The sequence below is a fragment of the Eucyclogobius newberryi genome, unplaced genomic scaffold (assembly GCF_026437365.1).
Source record: "Eucyclogobius newberryi isolate DKJ021-1_F unplaced genomic scaffold, fEucNew1.0.hap1 SCAF_4, whole genome shotgun sequence".
Lineage (NCBI taxonomy): Eukaryota > Metazoa > Chordata > Actinopteri > Gobiiformes > Gobiidae > Eucyclogobius > Eucyclogobius newberryi.
In genome coordinates, this window is record NW_027316056.1 from 29,834,170 (window position 1) to 29,861,594 (window position 27,425).

General features: G+C 41.9%; 1 protein-coding gene across 4 annotated transcripts in view; it reads right to left on the reverse strand.

Moving 5' to 3' along the window:
• inpp4b (inositol polyphosphate-4-phosphatase type II B) overlaps positions 1-27,425 on the reverse strand; it is a 204,293-nt gene that overhangs the window by 94,322 nt on the left and 82,546 nt on the right. For all 4 annotated transcript variants that reach the window (XM_072462537.1, XM_072462536.1, XM_072462535.1 and 1 more), the window contains one exon: positions 4,353-4,464. In XM_072462537.1, coding sequence (XP_072318638.1) covers positions 4,353-4,464 — 112 coding nt within the window. The remainder of the gene's footprint in view (positions 1-4,352; positions 4,465-27,425) is intronic.

The following is a 27,425-nucleotide window of genomic DNA, read 5'->3' on the forward strand; positions in this document are numbered from 1 at the left end:
ATGTAGAAAATGCAGAATATATTGACAATATTATCTGCACTAAAGAGAAAATGAGCATAATACAGTAGACCATAATATTTGCATGTCTATTCTCATTTTACTTAGTTTACAATCATTCTTCTGGTATTTGTCGTTCTAATTAAAGCAAACCACTAAATACTGCATGGAGCATTGGTATTCCATCTTGCATCAATAAAACATCTCCATCATGCCCGCCAGTCTCCCATGCCTCTTGATGCAATCAGTCTGAGACTCCTCATCAAAGCAAAAGTGACAACTAACAATCTTTCCCACTCGGCTGGTGCCAAACTGGCCCAATCTAGTGATGTGGTTTAACACAGCTTGACAGCCCCGACATAACCAGCCTGGGATCTGGACCTCTGTGTGGATGAATGCCACAGGCCGGCACCCTGCAGACACATCGCATTCACCCACACAAACTTCAGAATGAAAAAAAATACGGCCATTAGTGGACAAAACTCCTCGGGAATACAGTATGTCACCGAGCAAGTTGTGTGTGATGATGATGAGGAGAAGCTAGAAGCGCAGCTGTGCAAAGGGTCCCCATGTGATTGTCGCCGGTGCGTTTCATAGGTGCTGGATGGCTCTTTGATGACTAAAATATGTAAAGAGACTGGATCAAAGGTGACTGCAGTCTCTTTCTACTTTGATTGACTGTTTTGTGAGGTTGTACAGGAGCTGCAGAAGGTCTGGCAACCGTGAGGCATGATCAAATACGTGTCCCCAGCCGCCCACGGACCGAGGAGAGCGTTTAGCTGGCAGAACACAGATTCAGAGCGATACGAGAACTTTTCAACATGTTTTTCTGTCCTGGTCGACACGCTACTAAATCAATGCTGATGCAACCCATTCTTGTTGGTTAGCAATATTGATATAATATGCATTTTAACTTGTTTTGATGTATTCATGTAGTCTTGGCCAGCTTCACGTGTTTTGGATACAGAAGTGAGGAGTCTTGTAGCTCCTCAAATGGTTTTGCCAGGGAACAGGACGCTCCCTGCTGATTGGTTCATAATCAGGTAAATAGGTAGCAATACATTTATTTTCAGATTTTTGACGTGCTGTTTTGTAGCAGGCTCCAAGGTTCGCACATTCCCAGCATTTGTGCAGTTTCTCTATTCTCAATAAGCTGGAAACTCTCTCTTTTGACTCCCCTGTATGGGTAGAACAAATAAGCATAACGTACCTTTGTTTATTTAGTTGCCCGTTTAACTGTGGTACAAATGACGTACCACAGGTCTTACTAAATAAATTTAGATTTCATGTCAAATTTCAGATTTCGGCTGAGCTGGTCTCTATAAAGAATGATTGCAATGAATGGTTTTACCCACAGTTTCTACCTCATTTTCCTGCTGTTTTTGTATATTAGATGTATTTGTATCATTCGTCATGTGGAAAGTTCCGCCATCTTGTCGTTAATGACCAAAAAAAATCTTTACAAGGACAATACACGAGCTACTACTAGACACCATCTTCCCCAACCCAAGCCAAATGAAACACCTATTTTAAGTGAGCAGTGTCTGGCCCCTCTCTGTGTCGACCCCTCATTTTTCCAGCAAAAACAACACGCTCAGGGTACGACGGCGGAGCAAGGCAACACATTCATCAAGACGACATGGGCAGATTGTCAGCGACACCCCGGAGCCCGGCGGGGAACCTTGAATCTGTGGTGGGCACAACCCGAAATCACTGAGCCATAGAGAAGCCCCCGGTCAATTATACAAGACTCTACAGTACGATAAGCAGCATATCGACAGCAGTCAGGACAACACGGGGGGCCCACTGCTCCACTTTACGCCTCAGATATACTTTCTTTTTTTTATTGTTTTAAAGGATCTGCAGAAGATGGGAGCGTTGGTAAAAAGCACGAACTGTATAAAATGTAGGTTATCATCTTATTTGTTAAAACAACTGACAGGCCGAATGCAGTAGAGGCTGAGAAATGAGATGTGCAAGGATTTGAGCGTTTATTTTCTGCACTATCAGGCGCACTGGATTATAAGGCGCACTGTCGTTTTTTGAGAAGATTAAAAGCTTTAAGTGCGCCTTATAGTGTGGAAAATACGGTAGTTTGAAAATGGTCAAACTGTGATGGTCGATCACTGGCTCTGACGATCTCCAAAGCAGCAGCTCAGGGGTGTTTAACAGGGTCAGCACTAGATCATATACTCATAACTCACGGAAGTCCGAATTCGGTCCCGCTAATACAGCTCAGGCATTTTTCTTTCTAAAAAGCTTTATTTCATTGCATTACAGTCTTAGCCTAACCTTAACCCTAGCCCTTAACCCCTAAGTTGTTGTGGTAGTTAGGAGACGAGGAGAAAACATTTATAATCTAAGTTAAAAAAGTTAAACACGAAAAAAATTAAAGGTTGGAGCGGGAGTCGAACCCAAAATTTCCAGCAGAAAATATACCTCGCATGTGATCTGCCCGCCACGAGGGCCGCCATATTGGTTTCTGTAACTTCCAAATTTGTACTTCCGTGAGTTATGAGTGTATGATCTAGTGCTGACCTGTTTAACAGTGGTCAGATGTGATGATGAGCTGGCAGTACGTGGTAAGCGCTGACCAGCCTGATTCAAGCCCAGATTGAAACACACTCAGTTTGTTTGTTTTCACTCTGTAACTATTGCTGTGTTGCAGGTTATGAACAGCAAGAAAATCTCCTCAAAGCGTACGATCGAGGGTTCCCACTGCCATCGCGTCCACGGGCATTCCCGCCAGCGATCGCGGTGGGACCGGTTGTTGGCACAGGAACGCAGTCGATGGGGCAGCTGTGTAAAATGTCATGTAAAAGCTTTGAGATGCTTGTCAAGTTTGTCATAAATCCGAGATGAGATCAAATAAGAATACACGGGCTGCGAATAACATCGGTACGTTACGAAAGCACACTGTTGTAAAATCTCTTTGTTGCACGTCAAAATCACACTCAATTAGCTCCTTAAAACTTCAGAAAATGCCAATCTGCAACTACAAACACACCATTAAAGCCCATTATATTCCACCACATTGAGCGACATTGATTTCGTAGGGGGAAAAAACAATAATTGTAGGCACCAACTAAATCGACCGCATAATTAAAAAAAAAAAACGTACGTACAACTTCATGTCTGGAGTAGAGACATCCCATCGAAATGAACCAATCCGCTTGTTTTTTCCCCTACAAAGAGCACAGTTTCCCTCCGCTGCGTCTGTGAGTCACCTCAGAGCCGTGTTAAGCAGTATGTATTGTGTGAGATTAAAGCCGAGAGGGGGGAGGTGAGAGCAGCCATTCGCTCAGATAAATGAAGCGATCTGTGGAAGGAGCTCTGACCAAAGAAACACACCGGCCGAAAAGTGCTTGTGTGTCACTGTGTTAAATTGCCCGCACGCTAGCCGGACCTTTAACGGCGCGTGCGAAGCCACAATGGGCAGCCGCGGCCACACACGCGCGCCCGGCCTAAAGCCCCATTACGATTGAGCCGAGTTTATTTAATCTGGTTGGAGGACTCTAGCAGCGCCGCTCTAATCCCGGCATTACTGCGAGTCGTGTTGAGCAGAAGGCGCGCACTTCAGACGGCTCCAACACAACTCAAAAGTCTTTGCCCAGCTCAGATTGACCTTAAGTGAACTGTGCGGTATAGAGACTTTTGAGGGAAAGACAAGCTTGATTCTACCCCACAGTACTTAATAAAAAGTAAGGTTAAGTGCATGTCTGTTTATTTTAATTAAATTTTTTTTTTTTTAATTCCCCCTAAACGGTTTAAAGCTACATGCTTTATTGGACAAGACAGATTAAAGCGTGAAAATCAGCAGTGAGTACTATTCAGCACAATTATTGTATATATTTAAACCTACAGACATATTTCAAAACAGATCTATTTGGTATAATGTCCCTCTTTTATCTTTAATATTTCAGATGAATAAGATTTAGACTAGAGACTAGACATTATTACATTTTCTAATATTCTGGGTGGCTTAGTGGTTGAGTATGACTGAAAACACATACTTTGAAGACGTACAACTACAGTAGGTGGCGGTAAATGCACCTTTTCAGTTGCTGCTAACCGCCATGAAAAATAACACAACAACAAATAATACTTTTCATTACTGCTAAGCTTTTCTGCTAAACTAAGTTCAGGCAAGATGATTAAAGATGTATACTAATCAACTTTTCAGGAATAAAGTAGTTATTTGAAACTACATCACACTGATGACAGATGAACGCGCGCTCGAGAGCTCGAAACCTCCAACATTCAGTTTTATGATGTGCGTTTGGGAAGCATGGCAGGTCAGACACTGGCTTTAACCTATGTTTCTGCTGGAGCGGACACTTTTTCAGCTCCGTTACCTTCTGAGTGGATATGTCTGTGGTGATGTGGTCCACGTCCACCTCCTCCATCTCCCCCATCTTCAGACGACTCACCACCACAGTCCTCGCTGTGCACACACCATCAGAAGACCTAAGCACACAAACAGGAGACCCACATGAGGACACAACAAAAACATGTCTTTCTCAAGTCTAAAAAAATATATATATTATTAAGCGGATTGGTTCCACCACTTATAGAACCTGAAAGTATTTAGTATTACTGGGCATCTTATAGTTCAGGAGTAAATTATGTCTATGCAATACTTTAAGCACATATTATACATCTATCACACAATAGTAAGAGAACAGAAAAACACACACAAAAAAACAAAACATATACCGTATATTTTCTGGACTATAAGTCACACCAAGTCAAAAAATGCATAATAGAGAAGAAAATGCAGTTGCAAATGTGAAAATAACAAATAATATCACATATAAGTCGGTCCAGAGTATAAGTATATAAGTATAAATATAAGTATAAGTCGCACTCGGGCCAAAACTATGAAAACATATGAAAATACGGTATTCCCTGTAATAAAGTAAAATATGTTAGTTTAAACCTGCTATTGAGGTGAAAATGAGACCGCAGGGCACAGTCTGCGTCTAACTTATAGAGCGTTATATTCTGTGTGCTGTTAGCATGCTAATGTTTGTCAGCTTTAATGTGATGCACAGTTCAATTTGGCACACATAGAGTTGATAAAAGCGCTTATAAACTCGTCGCGGTGAATATCAGGATGCTCAGAAGGCATTAGATAAGTGAGGGAAACATATGGACGGCTGCAAAGAGCTTAAATTAATCTACGTCTGCTGTTTCACATTTTTAAGACAGTAAACATTATGTTAAGTAGAACCCCAAGAGAGTATGTGAGTTTGGTGACAGCTAAATAAGTGAACAATATTTTCCCTCCGACTTGCTTAAAGCTTAATTTTCCCCATAGGAAACATTGTCCTCGGCATTCATGTGACATCACAACGCTCTAGAACGCCTATAGGTTTTTAATTGAGCCAGAGACCAAGTAAGAATTCACTGTTTAACTGTCAAATTGCAGTTGATCTGGCTTGTGTTTCATATCGCTGTAATTACCGGGCATTTCCAAAAACTGGCACAAAGTTCAAACGTCTGCTCTGTCAGCATAAATACAGTAAAATAAAAAAAAATAAAAAAGGGAATTCATTTTCCACAATAGCCTCAGAAAGTGGTGCCATTATTTTTGTGGAGCCAATCCCAAACTAATAACGAGAAGGAGAAACATTTGTGGATTTTTATATCGGATATTCCTTTCAAAAACACTAAACGCTCCCTTGCCCACCATCTTAGTTTATGACATAAAAGAATCAAATGTGAACACAACAGGGAAAATCTCCTAATTGAGCACGTTTCCCGCCTCAACCTGCCGAGAAACAAACCCAGGACATTGTGGCTACAACTAATTATCATCAATCACAATCGAACCATTTTAGTTAAGATTTTTTGCAGACAATTTGACATACACAACAACCAATGCACTACCCAACATGGCCTGGTTAAGTGATGTGAAGCAGCACAATTGGCTCTCTAATAGACAAGTGCGTGTTGCCTTCCAGAGACTAAACTGAAGCAGCGTTTTCATAACCGAGCGTCCGACCAATCAGCCCGAGCTCCGTGCGACGCATTATCGAGGAGCTGATAGAAAATCCATAGCATTGGCAGGCGGACGGCTGGTCTCAAATGAAGAAAAATGCTCCCTGGGCCTGTTCCTGAGCAGAGTCTGATCACTTACACAGACCTGTCCCTAAAGTGCTCGGCTCCACTCGGCCTGGAGGACATGTTGGAGCAGTGGGGGAGATAATGGCCAGGGGAGACAAGCGGGAGATGATACAATGCTGCCCCAAAGAGCGGTCGTCAGGGCCTGAATTCCACCGTCTGTCAGGCTGCCACATGCGGGAGGCGTTCGGTGAGTGGTGATGTATTGTCTACAACCAGCCACTGATGGATTTTGCCTTTATTCTCCATTTATGTTGCATTTAAGATGATACATTTGTGAAAATTACACTGTAAACTCCGTCAACTTAAAGCGGAACAAAGTCAAGTCGACGATAGAGCTCCCGATGCAGCGCTCTTGTGAAAAAACATCCTTTCTTATTTCAATATTGAAATAACACCATATACCGTATTTTCTGGACTATAAGTCGCACCGGCGTATAAGTCGCACCAGCCAAAAAATGCATAATAGAGAAGAAAAAAAGTCACACTGGAGTATGAAATGCGGTTGCAAGTGTGAAAATAACAAAGTTCTCCTTTAATAGAATAGCTTTATTTATCTATTTATTTTGTCAAGCCACAGTAACACACACAAAAACATGCAGAGTGTGCGCTATGGTCGTTTTCTCGGAAGACTTGGTTTTAAAGTGAATGTCAAGCTCTGGGTGTGACAGAGGAAGAAAAGACAGTTTCAAGGCCAATCCATCTTGGTCCGATCCGAAGGGACAGAATCTAATCGCACCCATGGGAGACGCGTGAGGTGGGTGGTGGTGGTGGTGGTGGTGGTGGGGGGGAGGCAACGGCGCATGCAAGCTCGAGAAGACAGAGAACAGAGCCTCAGCGGCCGGGACGCCGGGAGCTCAAGTTAGCGCGCGGCGTCTCTCACAAAGTCCCAAAGCGAGGAAAATAACATCGGTCGCTTTATAAATCTAATCAAGCGTCCCTCTGCCAGACGCCTATCTCCGTGTTTTGTTTTGTTTTTTGCTCACCCCCCGCCGCACACGCACAATCCCCCTCTTCGCCGACACAAGCCCGGCGCGGTGCTGGAAAGTCACCCTGACTTTGAACGCGGCGCGCTCTCTGACGGCCGGCCGCACATAATCGAGGAAATGGAGATTAACATGCATTAGATGGCGTGACACTGCCCTCCCCGGAGAACGCGGCGAACGCCTGGCAAAGCATCTACTACAAAGATTGTGCCTCCTCGATCCGCTAATGAGACGTTCACGAGTCATTGGGAGGAGACGGCGAGAAAAGTTTGGAAGTCTTTTGGTGTTTTTTTTAGGGAGAGACAGAGGTGTGCGCGCTGACATTTTTGAGATTTCGTTCCTTGACATAATGTATCTTGAGCCACAGGTAACATTGCGTCACGCGGAGTCGCCGGGGCTGAAGTTAGCATGACTTTTGCAAAGGTCACGCTCGGATTTCCGACACGTTTTAGTCATTTTTTTAGCTTTAGCGCCGCGGGCAAGAGGCCGAGGACCGACGACGTATTTGCGATTTGAAGCCATAAATCGCAAGAGTTTAGAATCTCCAAAGTGGTGGAAGCCGCTTAACTGTCAGATTGTGACCACCGGCGATTACGGGATGAAAGAATAATGACAGCGGCGTAACGCTTTGAGAGGCCGAGGACAAGACTGTAAAGCGCAAGTAGAAAACATGATTGTCAGCTGAAAGGTTTAAAGTTATAAGATTAATATGCCAAATTTGTAGACCTAATCTGTAGCAAATAATGATATGTTTGAATATTTATGAATCATAATTTGGATTTTTCTTTCTATACAGTGTCCCACAGACCAGTCGTAGCTTGGCTTTAACCAGCGCGTACGTGATAAAACCTCTGAGCGTATTGCCAGGTCAGAACATCATATTTTCTCTAGTTTAACAAGTGCAAATTATCCACAAGAGTTGAGTCGTGAATCTAAGAAAAGGAATTGCACATGCCGTGTCAAAGTTGACAGGGAAACAGATGAAAAAGCGAACATACTCCAGATTATGCTCTCTTAAATGATTTGTCGTTGTCACAATAAAGACAAGTAGACGGCGCTAGGATTGCAGGAAATGAGCGCCAGTGGACCCCTTTATCCTTTTAGATGTCTTCATATCTGTTTGTAATACAGCTTTTCTCCACTATAATGTATGGTTTATTTCCCCCAAAGGTGTCCGAGCATTTCAGACTGTATTCATTCATTACAGGACAAATGAGGGTTTTACACAGTCTCATGCATTACGAACAAAAACCCACCTAAGTGAAAGGCCTTCCTCGTCGAGCAAAAGAGAGTGTAATATAAGATAAGATATGCAGAATTTAATAAGCAGAATACAGCAGGGAATATTTCGTCCATCACTTTTCCAGCCCGTTATTAGGAGGCTGATAGAAAATCCATAGTGTTGCCAGGAAGACAGAAAGTCTCAAATGAAGAAGAACGTTGCGCTCTTTTATATCAACAAGAATCTTAGAGGAGTTTCCTAGTGTTTCTGGTGAATCGTTTTCCCCGGAAATGCAAGATTCACGGATTTCATTACAACAAAACAGTTTAATTTAATAAAACACACAAGCAAAAAGCAATGCAATCGAGAATCCTTTTTAATGTCATTTATATTCAAAAGGTATGAATAAAAGAAGCATGGCACAAAAACAAGCCAACAACATTACATAAAAAAAATAGAAAAATAGAAAGAAAAATAAACACTATAAGACATGACATTGGCCCACTTTCCATGCACTTTTTATTTATTTATTTGCCATTTTTACTCAAGCAAGTTTCAGAACATGATTTAAACACTTTTCTAAGTGTTGAAATGCACGTTTATTTGTCCAGCACATTTCACACTCAAGGCAATGCAAAGTGCTTCACGCAACAGAAAAAAACATAATTAAAATCATAAAAACATGACAGAAATCACAACAGTATAAGATATAAAAGAGAAGAGTGCAAAGAAAAATCCTTTAAGTCATTTGCACAGCTGTTTTTAGCTTAGATTTGAACATTGTCAGAGTAGAACCTGTCTCACATCATCACATAAAACTGAAACGCAGATTCCCCATGTTTAGTCCTGACTCTGGCACCAGCAGGAGGCCGGTCCATATTTAGTCCTGACTCTGGCACCAGCAGGAGGCCGGTCCCTGTTTAGTCCTGACTCTGGCACCAGCAGGAGGCCGGTCCATGTTTAGTCCTGACTCTGGCACCAGCAGGAGGCCGGTCCATGTTTAGTCCTGACTCTGGGCACTAGCAGGAGGCCGGTCCATGTTTAGTCCTGACTTTGGACACCAGCAGGAGGCCGGTCCCTGAGAACAGCACTAATGTGATGGTACTTCCTGGTTCTAGTCAGGACTCGAGCAGCAGCGTTCTGGATGAACTGCAGCGGTTTTACAGCTCCTTTGGAGAGACCAGTGAGCAGTTACATTAGTCTAATCTACTGGAGACAAACACATGGATAAGTCTCTCCAAGTCTGGTTTAGACACTATATTTTTCATTTTGGCAATGTTTTATAGATGGTAAAAAGATGCTGATGTTATTGATTTGACGTGGCTGTTAAAATTCAAGTCTGAGTCCATTATTACACCCAGATTTCAAACTTGATTTGTAGGTTTTAGAGCAAGACTCTGGAGGTGACGCTAACACTTTCTCTTTGTTTTTGTGGGACAAAGATGATTTCAGTCCGAGTTCAGTTGTTTTGCATCCACACACTGATCTGTGACAGAGTGAATCCACTGGTCCATATTCACCTGCCGACAGTGAAACATAGATCCGAGTGTCGTCTGCAGAATTGTGATGGATCAGTTGCTACGCAGCAAAAATGTGGCAAGGGCATGTGGTCTGAGACACAGTTACAAAGTCCTGTCTTCCAGATAGGACCTTAACCAGTTTAGGGCAGTGCCAGTGATGCCCACCCAGTCCTCTAGTCTCTGTAAAAGGATCCCATGATCGACAGTGTCAAAAGCAGCACTCAGGTCTAACAGAATTAAGACTGAGGCTTTGCCCGTGTCAGTGTTCAGGCGGATGTCATTTGTCACCTTGACAGGAGCAGTCTCGGTGCATGATGAGGTCTAAAACCTGACTGAAAAACATCAAATGAGTTTTTTATTAAGAGGAAGTTCGTGAGCTGTTGGTAAACAAGCTTAACAAGGACCTTTTCAAGGCCCCAAAATGGCAGATTAGAGATGGCCCGGTAATGACTCAGTACTGCGGCATCAAGACAAATACTCAACGACAATATTCAGAGGAGAATGTGGGATTCGAACCGCTGACTTTTGCGTCACATCGATAACGTCCCACTCTAAATGTCTCACCCATTGACACAGTGTTCATATTTTTGCATGTGACCAACTATATTATTGCCAAATGTGCTTTTTCTGATCAGCCAAACCCAGTATTAATTCTAGTCAAAGTTTCTGTTACTTTAAAATAGTCCGAAAAGACACAGTTCCTCACGGCACGCACGACAACCTCGCACAAACTTTGAGGGTGTGATTACCGCTTTTCCCGCCGTCTCCGCCCGTCTGTTTGAGCTGGCACACAGGCAAATGTGCACGTTGTACTCTGCCAGCAAGCCCATCGCTTTGAAATTTAATTGGCCCAGGATCTTTTTTCTTTCTTTTTTATGACTACACTTAATCAGTCTCCTTTGTTAAACTGGCAAAAGTAATGCCCGCTGAGAATCCCGTACAATTCAAAAAAGAATTAGTTACCAGGAAAACAGATTCCACTCCCACTAGTCTTGTGAGATTCAGTTACAATTTGAGACTCGTTTGAACATAATAAATAAATCTGTAATCCTCCAATGAGAGAATGAGACTGCTTAAAACGTATCTGGCCTGTTTGTTTTTTAATGTCCGCCCCATACGTAGGCTCCGGCGCTCGAAGTCGTGCCCATAAATTACCTGCGATATAACGCTTCGGCACCGGGAGCCAAATCAAATATTTACCGTGCTCCGCTAACTGATGAGCCCTGTTAAGGCTTTAATAGAAACGAGGAGAGAAGTTTTACAGTGTGTCATTTATTAAAACAGACACTGATTTAAATTAAGCATCAATCCGCCGTAAAGGTCTCGAACGCCTTTAGCCAAGACAGCGACCAGACTGCGGACTGGATTTGGATAAATTAAGGGTAAATTCTTTAAACCGCGTGGCCTGTTTAAGTACAAAGAGCAAGACAAACACTGGCATTGTCCCGTTGATAACAAACATGACGGCCGCCGTTTTAACCAACGAATGAAACACAAGAAGTCATCATTCACTTGTCGGTGTAATCCCTCATTCGTCCAGGCGTGTTCCATAGTAGAAAAAGCTTCAGTTGTAGTCATCTGGACTCAGTTAGAAAAAATAGACGTTTCGACTCTCATCCAAGAGTCATTGTCAATAAAAGAATTTAGATCGAGAACTCCGATATTAATACTGTTCTGTGGTAAGACCCACCCATTGGGCGGAGCCTTCCTGAAGTAGAAAGAGTTGTTTGTTTCAACAGAAACTCCCCCCTTGTATCTACCGAGCTAGCCTATTCAGAATTTTAATGGCCTATTAGAATCCTCTTTGTCTTTGTGAGACCCTGGCTCAACCACCCTGAGTACCTGATTAGCATCTAAATGTCCTGGTCCTGGTCCTCTACCTTTCCAGGGGTTCAGTATACCATTATAGATACCAGGAAGATAGAATCTGAGCCCTCCATTTCTGTTTAAAGAAGGTCTTTCTTTTTTAACAAAAATAGCTTCCTTGACTCCTCTTTCAAACCATCTTTTCTCCCTGCTTAAAACCTTCACCTCACCGTCTTCAAACGAGTGATTAGAGGCTTCAAGATGGAGATGCACGGCGCTCTGTGGTCCTGAACTTGTATTTCTTCTGTGCTCATAAAGCCTCTTGTGTAGAGGCTGTTTTGTCTCACCTATGTAACGTTCTTTACAGCTTTCTTCACTGCATTGGATCGAATAAACTACATTGCTCTGTTTTTGAGTCGGCAACTTGTCCTTAGGGTGAACCAGTTTTTGTCTTAAAGTGTTTCCTGGTTTAAAATAAACAGAGCAATAAAATAAACAGAGCAATGTAATTTATTCGTTCTACTATGGAACACGCCTGGACGAATGAGGGATTACACCGACATATTTCCAAGAATTTTGGGCCTAAAACCTTGGATTTAGTTCGGGAACTCGAATCTGTAGCCAGGAAACTAGCAGACAACAGGAATCACCTGAGGTTCAATCTTAGATGCAGACAGAACAACATGATCCCGAAGAGCCTGCAGATCAAATCACCGGTCAGAGGACACAGAGCAGAGAAGATTTGGAGAAGGAGCCTTATGCAGATGCTCAGTGAAAGGATCCAGGAAAACAACGTCAGAATTGATAAATTGAAAGACAGAACAGGAACTTTACAGGAGAAATTAACCAGCATACTCCCTGAAGAAGCTTTCAAAAGAGTGCTGGATTTTACACAGACAGCACAAGAAGCACAGCACAGGAAGAGCAAAGAACGCCAAATCAATAAGTTCAACATTCTTTTGAACAAAAAGAATGCAGGTGAGGTCGAGCTAGACATTAGGACTGAGACAGACAAATTAGCGACCAGCAAAAACAATTGGATTAAGAACCTATCAGATCGTGTTCTGACACAGGCAGAAAAGGAGGTGCTCTCTAAAGGTCTCAACTTTTCTGTCACCTCTAAACACATCCCTACAGAGGACTACATCACAGCCACTGAAACGGCAATTAGGAACAACAAAATGACTGAATCGGAGGCTGCAGACCTGAGGTTACGTGTCACAGCGACCCTGAAGAGTGCCAAACCACCTCCTTCAAATATCACATCTGAAGAGAGAAAAGCACTTTCAGCACTGGAAAAAGATCATAGCATCAACATCCTCCCAGCAGACAAGGGACGTTGCACTGTGATTCTCAACGCAGCTGATTACGAAGCCAAAGTCCACACCCTCCTCGAGGACACGACCACATACGAGCGCTTGAAAAGAGATCCGACCAGTGGCTACAAGAAGAAAGTGATAGACTGTTTACAAATGCTGGAAAAAGAGGAAGCGATAGACCGGCCTCTGTATTACAGACTGTATCCTGGGGAAGCCATGCCTTGCATTTATGGCCTTCCAAAAATACACAAAAAGGAGGTTCCACTCAGACCCATAGTGTGCAGCACAGATTCCATCACTTACAATGTGGCCAAGCATTTAACAACTATATTGGCTCCGCTTGTGGGGAATTCGGAACATCATGTGGAAAACACGCACAACTTTGTGGATAAAGTGAAACATCTCCAACTGGACCCAGATGACCTCATGGTTTCATATGATGTTGTGTCCCTGTTCACCTGCATCCCGACCTCTGATGCAGTAGCAGCAGTGAGGATCAGACTGCAGGAAGACACCACCCTACAGGAAAGGACCAAACTGACACCTGAACACATATGTAAACTGTTGGACATCTGTCTGAACACCACTTACTTTCAATTCCGGGGACAATTTTACAGACAGATTCATGGCTGTGCCATGGGCTCGCCCGTCTCTCCCATAGTGGCCAACCTGTACATGGAGCACTTTGAGAAGAAGGCACTGGCCTCATTCTCAGGCATAGCCCCAAAACTGTGGCTCCGCTATGTCGATGATACTTTTGTAACAATTAAGAAACAAGAGCTGGAAACCTTCTCTGATCACATCAATGCTGTGGACCCACATATCAGGTTTACAAGAGAAGACGCTAAGGAGAATCGCTTGGCCTTTCTTGATTGTTCCACGATCAGAGGAGAGGACGGGAAACTCCAAATAGAAGTATATAGGAAACCTACACACACGGACCAGTATCTGCTCTTTGGCTCCAACCACCCACTACAGCACAAGCTGGGTGTGATCAGAACCTTACAACACAGAGCTCAAGGTGTGCCCACCAGCTCAGAGGGCAAGAAGAAAGAGGAAAAACATGTCCGAAATGCCCTCTCAGCCTGTGGTTACCCCGCTTGGGCTCTCAACAGAGTGAAGAGAACCAAGAAGCAGGACAAAAGGGAAACTGAACAGAGAAGGAAGGGTGTTTCTATCCCTTATGTGTCTGGCCTGTCGGAAAAACTGCAGAGAATTTTTAGACAACACGAAGTCCCTGTTTATTTTAAACCAGGAAACACTTTAAGACAAAAACTGGTTCACCCTAGGACAAGTTGCCGACTCAAAAACAGAGCAATGTAGTTTATTCGATCCAATGCAGTGAAGAAAGCTGTAAAGAACGGTACATAGGTGAGACGAAACAGCCTCTACACAAGAGGCTTTATCAGCACAGAAGAAATACAAGTTCAGGTCCACAGAGCGCCGTGCATCTCCATCTTGAAGCCTCTAATCACTCGTTTGAAGACGGTGAGGTGAAGGTTTTAAGCAGGGAGAAAAGATGGTTTGAAAGAGGAGTCAAGGAAGCTATTTTTGTTAAAAAAGAAAGACCTTCTTTAAACAGAAATGGAGGGCTCAGATTCTATCTTCCTGGTATCTATAATGGTATACTGAACCCCTGGAAAGGTAGAGGACCAGGACCAGGACATTTAGATGCTAATCAGGTACTCAGGGTGGTTGAGCCAGGGTCTCACAAAGACAAAGAGGATTCTAATAGGCCATTAAAATTCTGAATAGGCTAGCTCGGTAGATACAAGGGGGGAGTTTCTGTTGACACAAACAACTCTTTCTACTTCAGGAAGGCTCCGCCCAATGGGCGGGTCTTACCACAGAACAGTATTAATATCGGAGTTCTCGATCTAAATTCTTTTATTGACAATGACTCTTGGATGAGAGTCGAAACGTCTATTTTTTCAAACTGAGTCCAGATGTCTACAACTGAAGCTTTTTCTACTATCATCATTCACTTGTTTAAAGGTGTATCATGTAACTTTTCTGGTGAAGGGTCTGCCACCTGCTAATCTCCTCGACTGTTACTTTTTTTCCCTTGAAAGTTTGTATAGTTTGTATAGTTCGCAGTATGGCATTAAACTGCATATTACAGGTGTAATAATATGCCTTGGAAAAACTTGAGTGGGATCGCCTCTCCACAGATACGACCTGTAATTTGGCCGTGTGGCGTCATTCGCTTGTCTCGTCTGAGCTAATTGTGAAAAATACTGTATTGCGAAAAATTCGAGGAAAATGAATAACATCTGTATGAAAAGTGAAAGATTGCTTCTTAAAGTATATAATGCTAAGCTAATATAGCTATGTGAAATAAATTTAAAGGAAAAACAGACATTTAAATAGTGTGAAAAATGTGTCAGCTGATCAGTTGCCAGGTTGTGTAGATCAAATAAATAAAAAAAAACATGTCAATTTAAAATATTCTATGATGTTTGAGAATTTTTCATTAAAAGAAACATGCCATAACAAACTAAGGAAAGTAAGTTGTCAAGTGGGAATCAAAGGACGCAGGAAGTACAGCACGAGGCCAGAGAAAGGACAACTGAGGTGCATTTTCAAAGGTTCTGAATTTACCAAGCCGTGGGTGTCTAAAGTTCATCACAACACTTCAAAGCGGCTTCACTTCTGTGTCCGTGGGCAGCGGTCTGCACTGGAAAACACCCGACGGAAACTGAACCAAACGCCGGCTCGTCGGTCAGCGCGCCTCAACTAAAACTCACCTCTCACGACCTGCGGTGCGTACGCTGCATCCGCCATCGAACACTCATCAACCGCAGCGTTGTACGGCCGGTGCGGCGGGGCGGATGGCATTCTTGACCTGAATACAACCGGACGCGCGGGCTAAATATAGCGCCGGCTAGTTTTCGCCGAGGACAGATGTTAGGACGGGAGACGGCAGTAGCGCGGGTGCAGGCTCCTAAAAGGATGCAGCCTGCCTCTCTCGATTTTCAGCACAGAGAAGACTCCATCAATAAAGGGCGCTCGGATACATTGTTCCGAATTGCCAGGGGGAAGACACGGAGGGAGGCTCGCGCTAAATTCTCAGAGCGAAAATGCCCTCGTTCCTGTTGATGAAAGAGCCCTTCACGAGGAACGTATATTTAGTACGAAGCTCTGTACTTAACTGCTGGCTATACTTTGCGGACCCTGTTATCATTTGCACTGCGGCTAAGGAAGGCCAAGGGCTTGAAATTTAACAAAAGGGTTACAAAAACGGTTTTATGGGTAGTGTTTTTCGGGTGGGCAAAAGCACAGGTGGCCAGTGCATCAGCAGATAACAATGACCTGCAACTGATTGTGGGAAACGATTGACGATTGAGAGAACACATAAGAGCAAAGGTGCAAATTACACTGCATCCAACTGATTGCAATAAAAAAAACAGACAAAAAAAACAAGTTGCCATAGTTTTTTATACCAATACTGAAATACAATGGTTTATTTGTTCATATTTGAGTGTTTGCATGTTGTGAAATGTATGGCTGTTCTTGTCCTGTTGGTTTGGTCGGACGGTTTGTAGAAAAGCACTCGTACACGGTGTGCGATATGTCATAAAATAGCAGCATATTGTGGTGAAATCCAACAGCACACGACCCTCTTTTGCAGGATGGGTCCCCGAGTCTAAGCCGTCCCCGACTGCAGTGTGAAAGTGTGCAGTTATAGACCACGGCAAACAGAATATTGGCTCTCCCCAGCACCGCCACAGCTCTGCATTGCATTTGTGACTTTTAATGCATCCTATTTGTTCCAGCTCCGGCGCACACACTTGTGAATTCTTGCATGACGAGAAGTGTCTTCACACTACATTTACTTTTATGTTAGCACTTAACCAGTGTCACAAACTGTCAGGGATAAGCTGTTTTCACACAAGAAGCAGGCTGGGGGAAAAATGACCTAAAGGGGAATCGCTCTCATTGGCTGGTGCGACACAATGCACGATGCTGTACGGTTTTGTCTGATGAGGTTTTTAGTCTTAAGCGTGTTACGACAACAACAATGCAGGTTTAAAATAATGGTTTCACTTCTGCCTCACAGCAAGAGCATCTCAGGTTTGATTTGTGGACGAGTCTGTGTCTTGCGTGCGTTCGTTTTCCTCCTCATAAACCCGAAAACACGCTCAATGGGGAAAATTAACCTGGACACCTCTCAATCTCCGGTGGCACTGAAGCGCTGGGTCCAACGCAATAAAGGGGGCACTAAAGTAAACCTTAATGACACGGTTAGTCACACCTTGAAGCGGCAAACTGTCAGCCAATCACAGAAAGCACAAGCAAATTCATAAAAATGCACTCTCTTTGCCTCATCACCTGCCACTAAACACTCTTCCGTAGTCGCCTTATTCCGGAAGTTGCATGGATTGTGTCCCTCCTCCCGCTTGTAGTATTTTACACAGATCTCTACAGAAAATAAGTACTGCGCAGACAACGCCGCGGTTTCCAGGACGCCCAGAGAAACGGTACAATGTTGACTCTTAGCTGCACAAGAACGTCGAACATTTTACACAAATCTATACTATTTTGTAACAGGTAAATATTATCTCTTCACCTCCTCTTGGCCACCACTGAAATGTAGACCTTAACTAAATAATGTGTATATATAATTGCCACTTTTTGAAATTTAATTATCTTAACATTTAGCTCTTAAGATGATATTATGGCATCACAACAAAATTAACGACACAAACAAAACCAACGACATTGAATGAAAAAAAGGCAACATTATATAGTAATTTAGGTTCAACATTCCTTTTAATGTGTGTGTATGTACTGTAAATAATTTTAGGATATTTAATACATCTGGGCAAAATACATTAAATCACTTTTTCATTAAAATATTGTTAATTTGAATTAACTTATCTATAGCAGATAGATCATAATAAAATGTAAGTTGGTTGCTTTGGATCAACTTAAAACAATTAAATGGGGACAAGGTGACAGCTTATTTTTATTCGTTTTTTTTGCACAGCCAGTGACAAACCACACTCCAAACTTCAATCAACTGCCTCCTTCCGTATGTGTACAATAAAATAACCGATAAGGCGTCTCAAGGACAGCCCTCGATGATTGCGCCACCGCTAGACCGCCGCGTGTCCCCCTCTCGTACATGAATGCCGCGGCGACAATGGAGACGTGCTGGCATGCATTCAGCGCGTAGCAGCCGCGACGCTAAGTGCAGATCGATGGCAATTCGATGAGCATCGGCGTGAGGCGTCTGAGAGCGACGGGGCCGAGATGGCGGCGCGCACCCTACGACCCAAAGATGACGACCTTCTTTCATCATCGCTCACGATAAGGACTGCAGTAACGGAAAGGCATGTGGGGTCGTCACGCTAACGATGAAACAATGGTGGAAAACGTGGCAAAATGTGCAGTACATGCAAAGAATACGTTGAAAAAAAATATGAAAAAAATCCATTAAAAACTAGCACACAGTGAAATTAATAAAATACTTCTGGGTGTAGTTTGCATCAGCCAAGAGATGACAGAGCGTACAGTGAGTTTATTTTTAGCTCAGTGAAATGACTTTGTCTGAGTCATTTTTTGTCTCATCCAACTCTAGTGTTTCAGCGTCGCTCCAGAGACTTAACCAGGACTCTTAAATATATGCTGTCATGGTATAGGGTGTCATTATTGAATCAATATTATTGCACTGCATTAGTCTCCAGTGAGAAAACGCAGTATATTACCTACCCTCATTTTCTATTCGAGCTGTAAAACTTGCAGATTGTGTATATGTAACCACTTAGCTCTAATTTTACTTATGACGGATTGTTTTATTAGTGCTTTAAATAATTTATGTTGTCCTAGTGGAAAGTCTAAAATAGTATAAATACTAAAGTGATATTTTTTTTATTATATTCCATATTTTTTACAAATTCTCACTACATTTTCAAAACCATTTTTATTGTGTTCATTAAACATATTTTACATTTTATTTTTGAATTGTATTTAAATTATTTTTCATTTTATTTTACATTTGATCTTATATTATATTCATTTTATTTTACATTTTATTTTTCATTTTATTTAATGTATGTATTTTATTCATTCTATTTATTTTGTTTATTTATGTTATCTATGTTATTTATTTCATCAATGTTATTATTATTTTATTTAAAGTCATAATTGAATAGGGTGGCAGTACTACATTAAAAATACCTTCTCTAGTGCATTTGTTCATCACTGACAGGTCATTCACCAACAATGGCGTCACATAAATTTAAACTTTCAAGTGTGTGGGCGGATGGTTCCATTGTGGTCAACAACACTCTCTTTTCAAATGTCCCAAATGCAGCAGTGAACTTCAGAGACAACATTTAGCAGAAACTGAAACTGAACCGGACGCAAGACAAAGACAAATGTTCCACTTGAAGTAGCAGAAAGGCCACAGTGGTCGACTCAATTCTGTGAGGAGCATTTGAAATTGTAACGCTTCACAAACGATCACAATGAGAGGCTGGAATGGGAGTTATAATTTAGAGCAAGGATTTGGCATTCATCACACGCAGTTTGGTTACGTCACCTGGTGGAACACAGCAGTGACTGTGATGCAAATAAACAAGAAACTGAGGAAAATATGTTTGTTTTAATTCTCACTTTCCTGTACTAAAATATAAAAAGCAACAATAGAAAACAAAAGCAAAAAAAGGCCCTCACAAAACAAAATTATGTCACAAATTGCACCGACAACCAGGGACTGTGTAAAAAAATATTGATTTGAAAATGGACATATTTGAAAAACTGGACTAAATGGGACATTTGGTTTGGTTTGTTTGTGCGGTAAAACATATTTTTATTGGATGTCTACTGTTTTCTCTCTGTTTTCATTGTGTTTTCTTGTTTGTTCTTCCTCAAATGTTTATTCCCTTTACTTGCAAGAAAACTGACTGTATTAACGTCAATCCAACTGTCTAGAGTGCCCCCTGGAGGCCGAACGTTGTCAAGTCAGCGGGACCTGAGCCAAGCCTTAAAATCTAATGCGTTTTGTCCAAAGACCATCTCTATTTGTGGATGATTAGATTTGCGTTGTAGTGAGCAGCTGCTGCCAAGAAAGTGTCAAGGCGCGCAGGGAAACTAATGAGGCGTCGGGCAGATGGGCAGACGTCGCAAACCGCGCCCGCTCGGCTCTGCGCGCGTAACGGACAGGAGATACATCATCACATCCACGTTACGCTGAAATGAATGATGAGGGAGAGTTTGTGTGGTCATGGATAGCAGGTTTGGACTAGGGAACGGGACCCCAAAAGCTTCCAGTGCAGAATATGAAATTAGATTGTATTGTGTTTTTTGCCGCAAGACTTTTTTTCTGTGGGAATTTTGTTGTTGTTGCCATTTTACGGTTAAAAGCGACTCTAATTCTGCAAAAAAGTACAGCGTGATTGTCTCTGAACAGACCAGACTATGAGGGTTCTGCACAGACCAAGTCCTCATTTGTCCACGCGTAATCATTTTTCATTAATCCAGTGGGCAACAGTGGCACGGTGGCGAGTGCTAACCCATCGTTCTGAAGGTTAGCGGTTAGGTTCACGCTTGGGCCAGTGCATACTCGTGTTGTATCTCGTTTTTCTTGTTGGGAAAGGCTGGAATATTCCCTGTATATGTCTGCTGGTGAAAGAACTAGTGTGTTTTTGAGTGCAAAAGGCAGACAGAACAAACAGAAACCTCAGTGAACAAAGAATAATTGTGGCACATGATTTGGCTCACTAACTGGAAACAACTTTTATTGTCTTTAATGTATTGGTTTTTGCACAAAAAGTGACCGTTTTGTTGTAAGTTCTGCACATCGTCAAGGTTGCTCTGTACCTAAGGCCAGTGGGCAGGTCTGGCACTGGTCACTCCTCTTGACCCCAAGCTCAGGCCGGATCAATCATTAGTTAAGTTATAGTTATGAACCTGCTACGATTCTTTTTACATTCTACAAGCTTTAAGACCATTCGTTTTCCTAAAAAATACAAAACATAAATACCCCGCCTATAAGACTCCTGAAACGGAGAGAGACAAACAGCGAGCGACAAACAGCGAGAATGCAGGTTAACAATCCTTTGCTCTGTGTGGCATGAGATTGTTCCTTACCGCATCATTACTAAACTGTTAGCAGGAAACGCCGCAACAGGCTTCTGGTGTCAGGTTGATGTATATTAAAGTCCTCCGAGACCTAATAGAAGTGGGCCAGAAGGGATCGCGGCTTTCATTAAAGTGCTCAGGGGAAGCACTAACAAGGCTTTATCGCTGTCGTGAAGCATGTATCATTAGGGGACTGAGGGGAATCCAACATGCAAACAGCCCCAAGAACACGCATGTGCCAACATGATAAAACGTGTCGGGGTAAATATTGCTTTGTTGGCCTGGCAGTAAAAGAAAGGTGTTTTCTGCTCCACCAACTCCAGGACAGGGAATTGGACTGCGGTGTAGAAGGAAGCACAAGGAAGTTTCTGCTGGGAATTTCTCCGACGTAATACACCAGGCTAAACAAATGTAGGATTATTAAAGTAATGCATGGTAGTGACAAGATTTCCCATTTCTGTGTAGAAGATTCCATACCGAGTGCACGATTCGAACTTGTCCAGGAGCGGGGAGAGCCAGAAATATGCAGGAGAATTCAATGCGTTTCAGAACCGTTTTGTTTGACGTCTAAATGCAGCAAGATTCTTCAAGAAAAATGGCAGGATGTTTTGTCATCTAAAGTGGACATTCCTTTACCTAACCTTTGCTATTTGATAATTGCATTTCTGAGGTCTGAGTTATGGCAGAGATCCCACAAGCCAGAGAGGGAAGCTTTGTCGAGATTTCAAAGAGGAAAAGTCAAGGTCAGGATAACACGGAAAGTAACTGGACAAGCTTTATTTTAAACTAGTGAATTCTCCATAAAATGAGGGGGAACGGCCAAAACAGCAAAACAGTTCTATGCAACCGGAATGTAGAAAACTGCCACTGAAGAAGTCTGTGAATTTAGAAGTTTTTCCAACAATGGGCCGTAAACAGAAAAGACTTTATTTGATTGTCATTTACCGTGACACTAATCTCTACGGTTCATCCAAACTACCCGGAAAACAAGCACCAAAGACGCCAAATCGGTTGAAATAGCACTGGATGTTGTTGACGTGGCGGCAAATTGTGATTTCTGCTCCGCTAACTCGAGGAGAGGGAACGGGACCGGAATGTGGACTGATGCGTCGGGGGGGGGATCCGCGGGGGAATCGACGCCTAAGTAAAACCGCGTGAATCCACCTGCAGCCTACACTTTCCATCAAGCGCACTTCCACAGAGCGTGCGGCGTGAGACAGATGGGGAATGAGGGGGGGGAGCCAGAGGGCCGCCGACAAGAGGGCCGGGATGTAGGTTAACGCACTCGCCGGGACCTTGGGAATCCTCTGGGACTTCTGCGGGGATAAAAAGGTAAAAAGGAACAGGGAATGTAGATGGAGCGAGCAGTCGGGGATGGGAGCGTGTTGCCAGGGAATGCTAATGAGGCTACTCTTGGCATTTATACGTCTACAGTCTGCTAAAGTTGGGCGCCTCCAAACTTACCCCACTCACAGGCATTAGCTTGGCTGCTACCGAAACGCATTAGCATAAAATACCCAGAAGCCTTTTGGAGACTGCGGGCAGCCCATTTTATGACAAGAAAACGGGTACATTAGTTTGCGAATGACGATGGTTCCAATGTTCATTTGGATTTATTTGTGTGATTTTATGCATAGGGAATTTACAAATGCACATTCAACTGTAACTAGGCAAATCTTAAAATAATACGGCTCATAAATGATGATAGATATACGCTGTGAACTTGGCAAATGAACGCTGAATGATTTGCAAAGTAATTGTGATAATAAGCAGAAACGTACGTTGAAGTGAACTGTGCATAACCCCGTCTAACGCTAACTGACATCAAATCACTTATGAAATCTACAAATCAGTATAATTTAGTAGCATGTCAGTATGCTTACAGTAGAGATTGACCATCATTTTGTGTTCATGTAGGTTTTTCTTCTGCTTTTCCGTGGTTTCGCGTGTAAATGATTCTTTAAATTGTTGGTATAGTTGGCACAAACTCGAAAAATCAATCAATCAATCAACCAAGTCATATTTCCACTTCTGATTCAGTATTGCTATGTATTGGTGTGTTTTTTTGTGTCCAAACAGCAACATTTTCATATGATTCCACATGTTTTCCTCTTGTTACATTTGAAAAGAACACATTTGGAGAAAAGCTTATTGAGGTGCTAAAGGAAGTCGTACGCAGCCAGAAATACGTCCGCCTCATGCAATATTCATAAACCCCGACACCTGCTACCTCTCCATAATGTCCCTGGACTCGGCGATGATGTAACTCAATTCCTACCTGTTGGTGCATAACATTGACAAAGGCCATTTAGAGTGAAAGGGGAATGAGCGGTGAAAGATTGCCGCGACATGATCAAAGGCTTAGTGCTAAAAAGCATAGACGCCTTTTGGACTCTAATTTGATTGTACGAGTCATTTTCCAGTCTGGGGCACATGAAAGTCGTGGGGGAAAATGGTAGAAAATCGGCTTTTTTTCCAGATAAGCCAAGTGGATAAGTATAAATGACAGCGAATAGAAGTAACCAGCGCAGGGTCGGCGCTCTCGAAACTTTCTTTTACTATAAGAAAAAAAGTCTTTAATTCTGTGGTTGAACAAGGCCTTTCAACTACGGTTCTAGTTAATCCATTGGTGGAAACGAAAGCGATAACGTCAAGGACTCTTCTTCTACATTTCTACATCTTTTCACGCACATACTCGTATTCAAATCGCTCGTTTCTGAATAAGGTGCACGGTCTGCTTTTTTAATTCAGTGTTTCCAGAATGCTTGAGTATTTGTGGAAGCCAGGAGGCAAACCATTATCATGTGTCAAATCATACAAAAATACTGGACAGAAATTAACAGAGCAATGCAGATTGTTTTTGACAATAATCCCTTTTAATTTTAGAATTACTGTATGTACTTGGGCCTCAAACCTCCCACGATGGACACGATGGAAGACTCTCTGGAATATACCCCTGGCGGCTGGGAAGAAGGCTCTCACACAACAATGTATGACTCAAACCGCCCCAACGACACAGGACTGGACAAATATCATAACAGACATACGCAAAATGGAACAAATAACCTCAAGACTCCACTTAAAAATAGACAAATTTAAAAGAAATGGTCAAAATGGGACAATTATCTTGAATTATCTTGAGTAATTCTTCTTTGTGTATATAGTAAATATACACTCACCGTATACACGTGTTTATATATGAATATGTATACCCATATTATTTATTTTTCCTCTGAGGCCACTCCCCTACTCTGAACTTTTGCTCCTAAAATGTTAATGTTTTTTTCTTTGTTTTGTTTTTGTGTTTCTCCCCCCGTTTGGTTTGTTGTGCTTTTACTTGACTTCTGTTGTTTAGTGGTTGAGTTTGTTCTATGTTCTGATGAAATATTAAATCCCGGCGTTCATCTGGCACTGCTGTCCGACTGGCGACTCGATTGGCAGACGCAGCGCCACCGTCGGGCCGCAAACGAGACGACGTGCGGCCGCGATGGGTCGGTCGAACCTGTACCGGGCCCGTGTCGTGAGGACGGCGTGCAGCCCCGCAGCCGTCACAGGAGCGGGTCAAAGACTTCTTAAGAGTCTAGTGACAAATACACTGCTGAGACACTTACAAACAGAGGGTCAGGCAGAAGGTTGGGACTGGCGCGGGGGATAGATGCCCAGATTGGCCGTTATCGTTAGTCTTCCATGCAGTTCACCGCTTTCAGTCCAATACAGCAGACAGGCCGCTGGAGAGAGGATCATTCTGTATATCTGCTCATTTAAATCCAGCTCATTGATATTATTTAGCACTTAGACCAATGTGTTAACAATTTTGTGTCTTAAAAATTCTCTTTGGCCCACTATGACAACAATAACGTACGAAAACGCTTGACGGTTGTTAACCAATTACCGTGGCATTGCTGTGTAGCGTAGCGTTCATTGGGTTGGTCGAGTGTCAAATTAATTACCAAGAGTGTGTTTCGCTTATTATTTGTACACCATATTAATATCACATTTTCTCTTAAAAACAAATGCTGTTAACGATAGCTTATCTTTACCAACAAACCTTGTACTGTATCCATGGTAACGTGTTTAGAACATGCTTAGAACGGAGCATGATCAGAAACTCATTTCACTAAAGCTGGTTTCAAATAGTGGACAATGTTGTTTGATCTTTTATTTGATTCATTTAATAAACAGTATTTCTTCACGTGTAAATATGTGACAGGACCACTCGAGTTTCATTAAATATAATAATATACATACGGTGTACAATGTGGCTTTAATCTTTTGTTCATCAGTCGACCCAAAACAAAGCTACTTCTTTTTATTTATTTTTAAGTCATTCTTTTGTACTTGTTGTTAAATTTGTCTCCACTTGTTGAGCAATGGTGAGAGTCCACATCCGCCTCCAGGCTCCAGCTCATTCATTTGGTAAGTAAATACTGTCTTCTCTTAAGCAGAAGTTAGAGAAATGATTCTGTTCTGTGAAAGTTTACCATTTACTCTGTCCCTCCAAGTGAGAGTCACTTAAGCCAGCACTAAAGACTAATCAAATCAATATAAATCAACTGGAATGATATGTCCTACACTCACAAGTACAAGCCTCCAAAGGCCTGAAGTGCATGGTGTGGAGGACGCACTGCAGCAACATATTTTACACAAATTAATATCATTTTTTCTATGTTTTTTGCTGCTGGAAGAACACACGGGCACGACGAGCTGAGCCTGTAGAAGAAAGCTGGTCCATCTGACCAATGAGAGGGAAGAGCTGGAGAGCAGCAGCAACAAGGTGTTTTTAAAGACCACCAACAACATTTATTATAGCTCTGACCCTCTGTAGCACAAACACAATGGTCACGAAATGGTAAATAATCCCAGTTACAAACGGTCTCTCCTGCTTCAAAGTGAATACTCAGCTTTATCTTCAATTTGTCTGTGAAAGTCAGTTAAATTGACTTCAAACGATCGTGTTTTATACAATTATGACTTTGTTTGTTTTACATTTTTCATCAGATTTCCATGTTAAAGTATAAGGAACTACAACTGATTAAAGATGCCCAAATGTTTTATAATCATCAATATCGTATCGACACACAATAGATACAATTGAATTGTATCTATTCTCCAAGAATAATAACGTAAAGGTATATTTTTAGATTAAACCTGCACAAGGACAAAAAAAAATAGTTTGATTAGACTTATTTTAATTATCATAATACAGGTTTGATTATCTATTAGAGTCTTAAGACAGTGTCAATAAAGAATATTACGAGTCATGGGATAATAATAGTGAGAGAATTTTTATAAAACTGTAATTTGATTTGAGGACATGACGAGTTTGTGTTGTGCTCCCCTTCATAAAAATGGTGTATAACAATGGTGTAAACTAATGTGTTTACAGCTCTAACTGACCTCACCATGACCTCTAACTGACCTCACCATGACCTCTAACTGACCTCACCATGACCTCTAACTGACCTCACCATGACCTCTAAAATAGAAATTAAAATGAACCAATGAATTTCTTCAATGAAGAAAGTTATTTTTCTCGTGTTCCAAAAAACCTTAAAAAACAAAGGGCAATTATGGCATGAGGCTAACAATATGTTTTTATTCTTGTCTATATAATGTACAACATAAAATACAATTCTGTGTGTTTTAATTTTGTCGATACAAATGTCAGATTCATGCCATGTTTTTAACTGGGAAATATGATATTGGGATGATGTATTTGCAGTTACAATAAAGAAAAAAAAGTTTACATTTATTTTAATGTATATTTAAATATATTTAGACGAGGTCTACATTACAATGTGCACTTCTTTATACAAAGTCATACTCAAATTTATAGAACTATTGGTGAAAACTGTTGAACTTTAGTCAACCTGGTTGTGAAAAAATAAATGTACTTATAAATTTGCCTTTAGCACTGAAGGGATGAATTCATTTTATTCTGTTGGAGCACAAGTTACACGTTTGAACAGAATACTAGGCCCGCATTAATGTAGCGACCTTCAGATGACCTCCGAGCGAATGCCGTGGCTTTTATGTTACTGAATAGCACCATCCCCTTTCAACAAGTCCACATACATTCAAGAGGTTTATGATGTCTCTGCCACAAGCAGAGTCTTCATGCTTTGAACGTTAGAATAAACCATTCCTAAAAAGACTGATTTCAAATTTAAACTGGATTAAAATGAACTCTCAGGAGACATTTTCTCCCCAAGATGAAAGCCAAAACTAAAAGAGATTAATCATCTGATAAGACTTTGTCCACATGATGAATTTACTGTGCACAATGTATATGTTGTTCTGCATGTTCATGTAACAAAATTGCAGATCCATATTCAGCTGCCACCTCTCCTTGAACCGACAC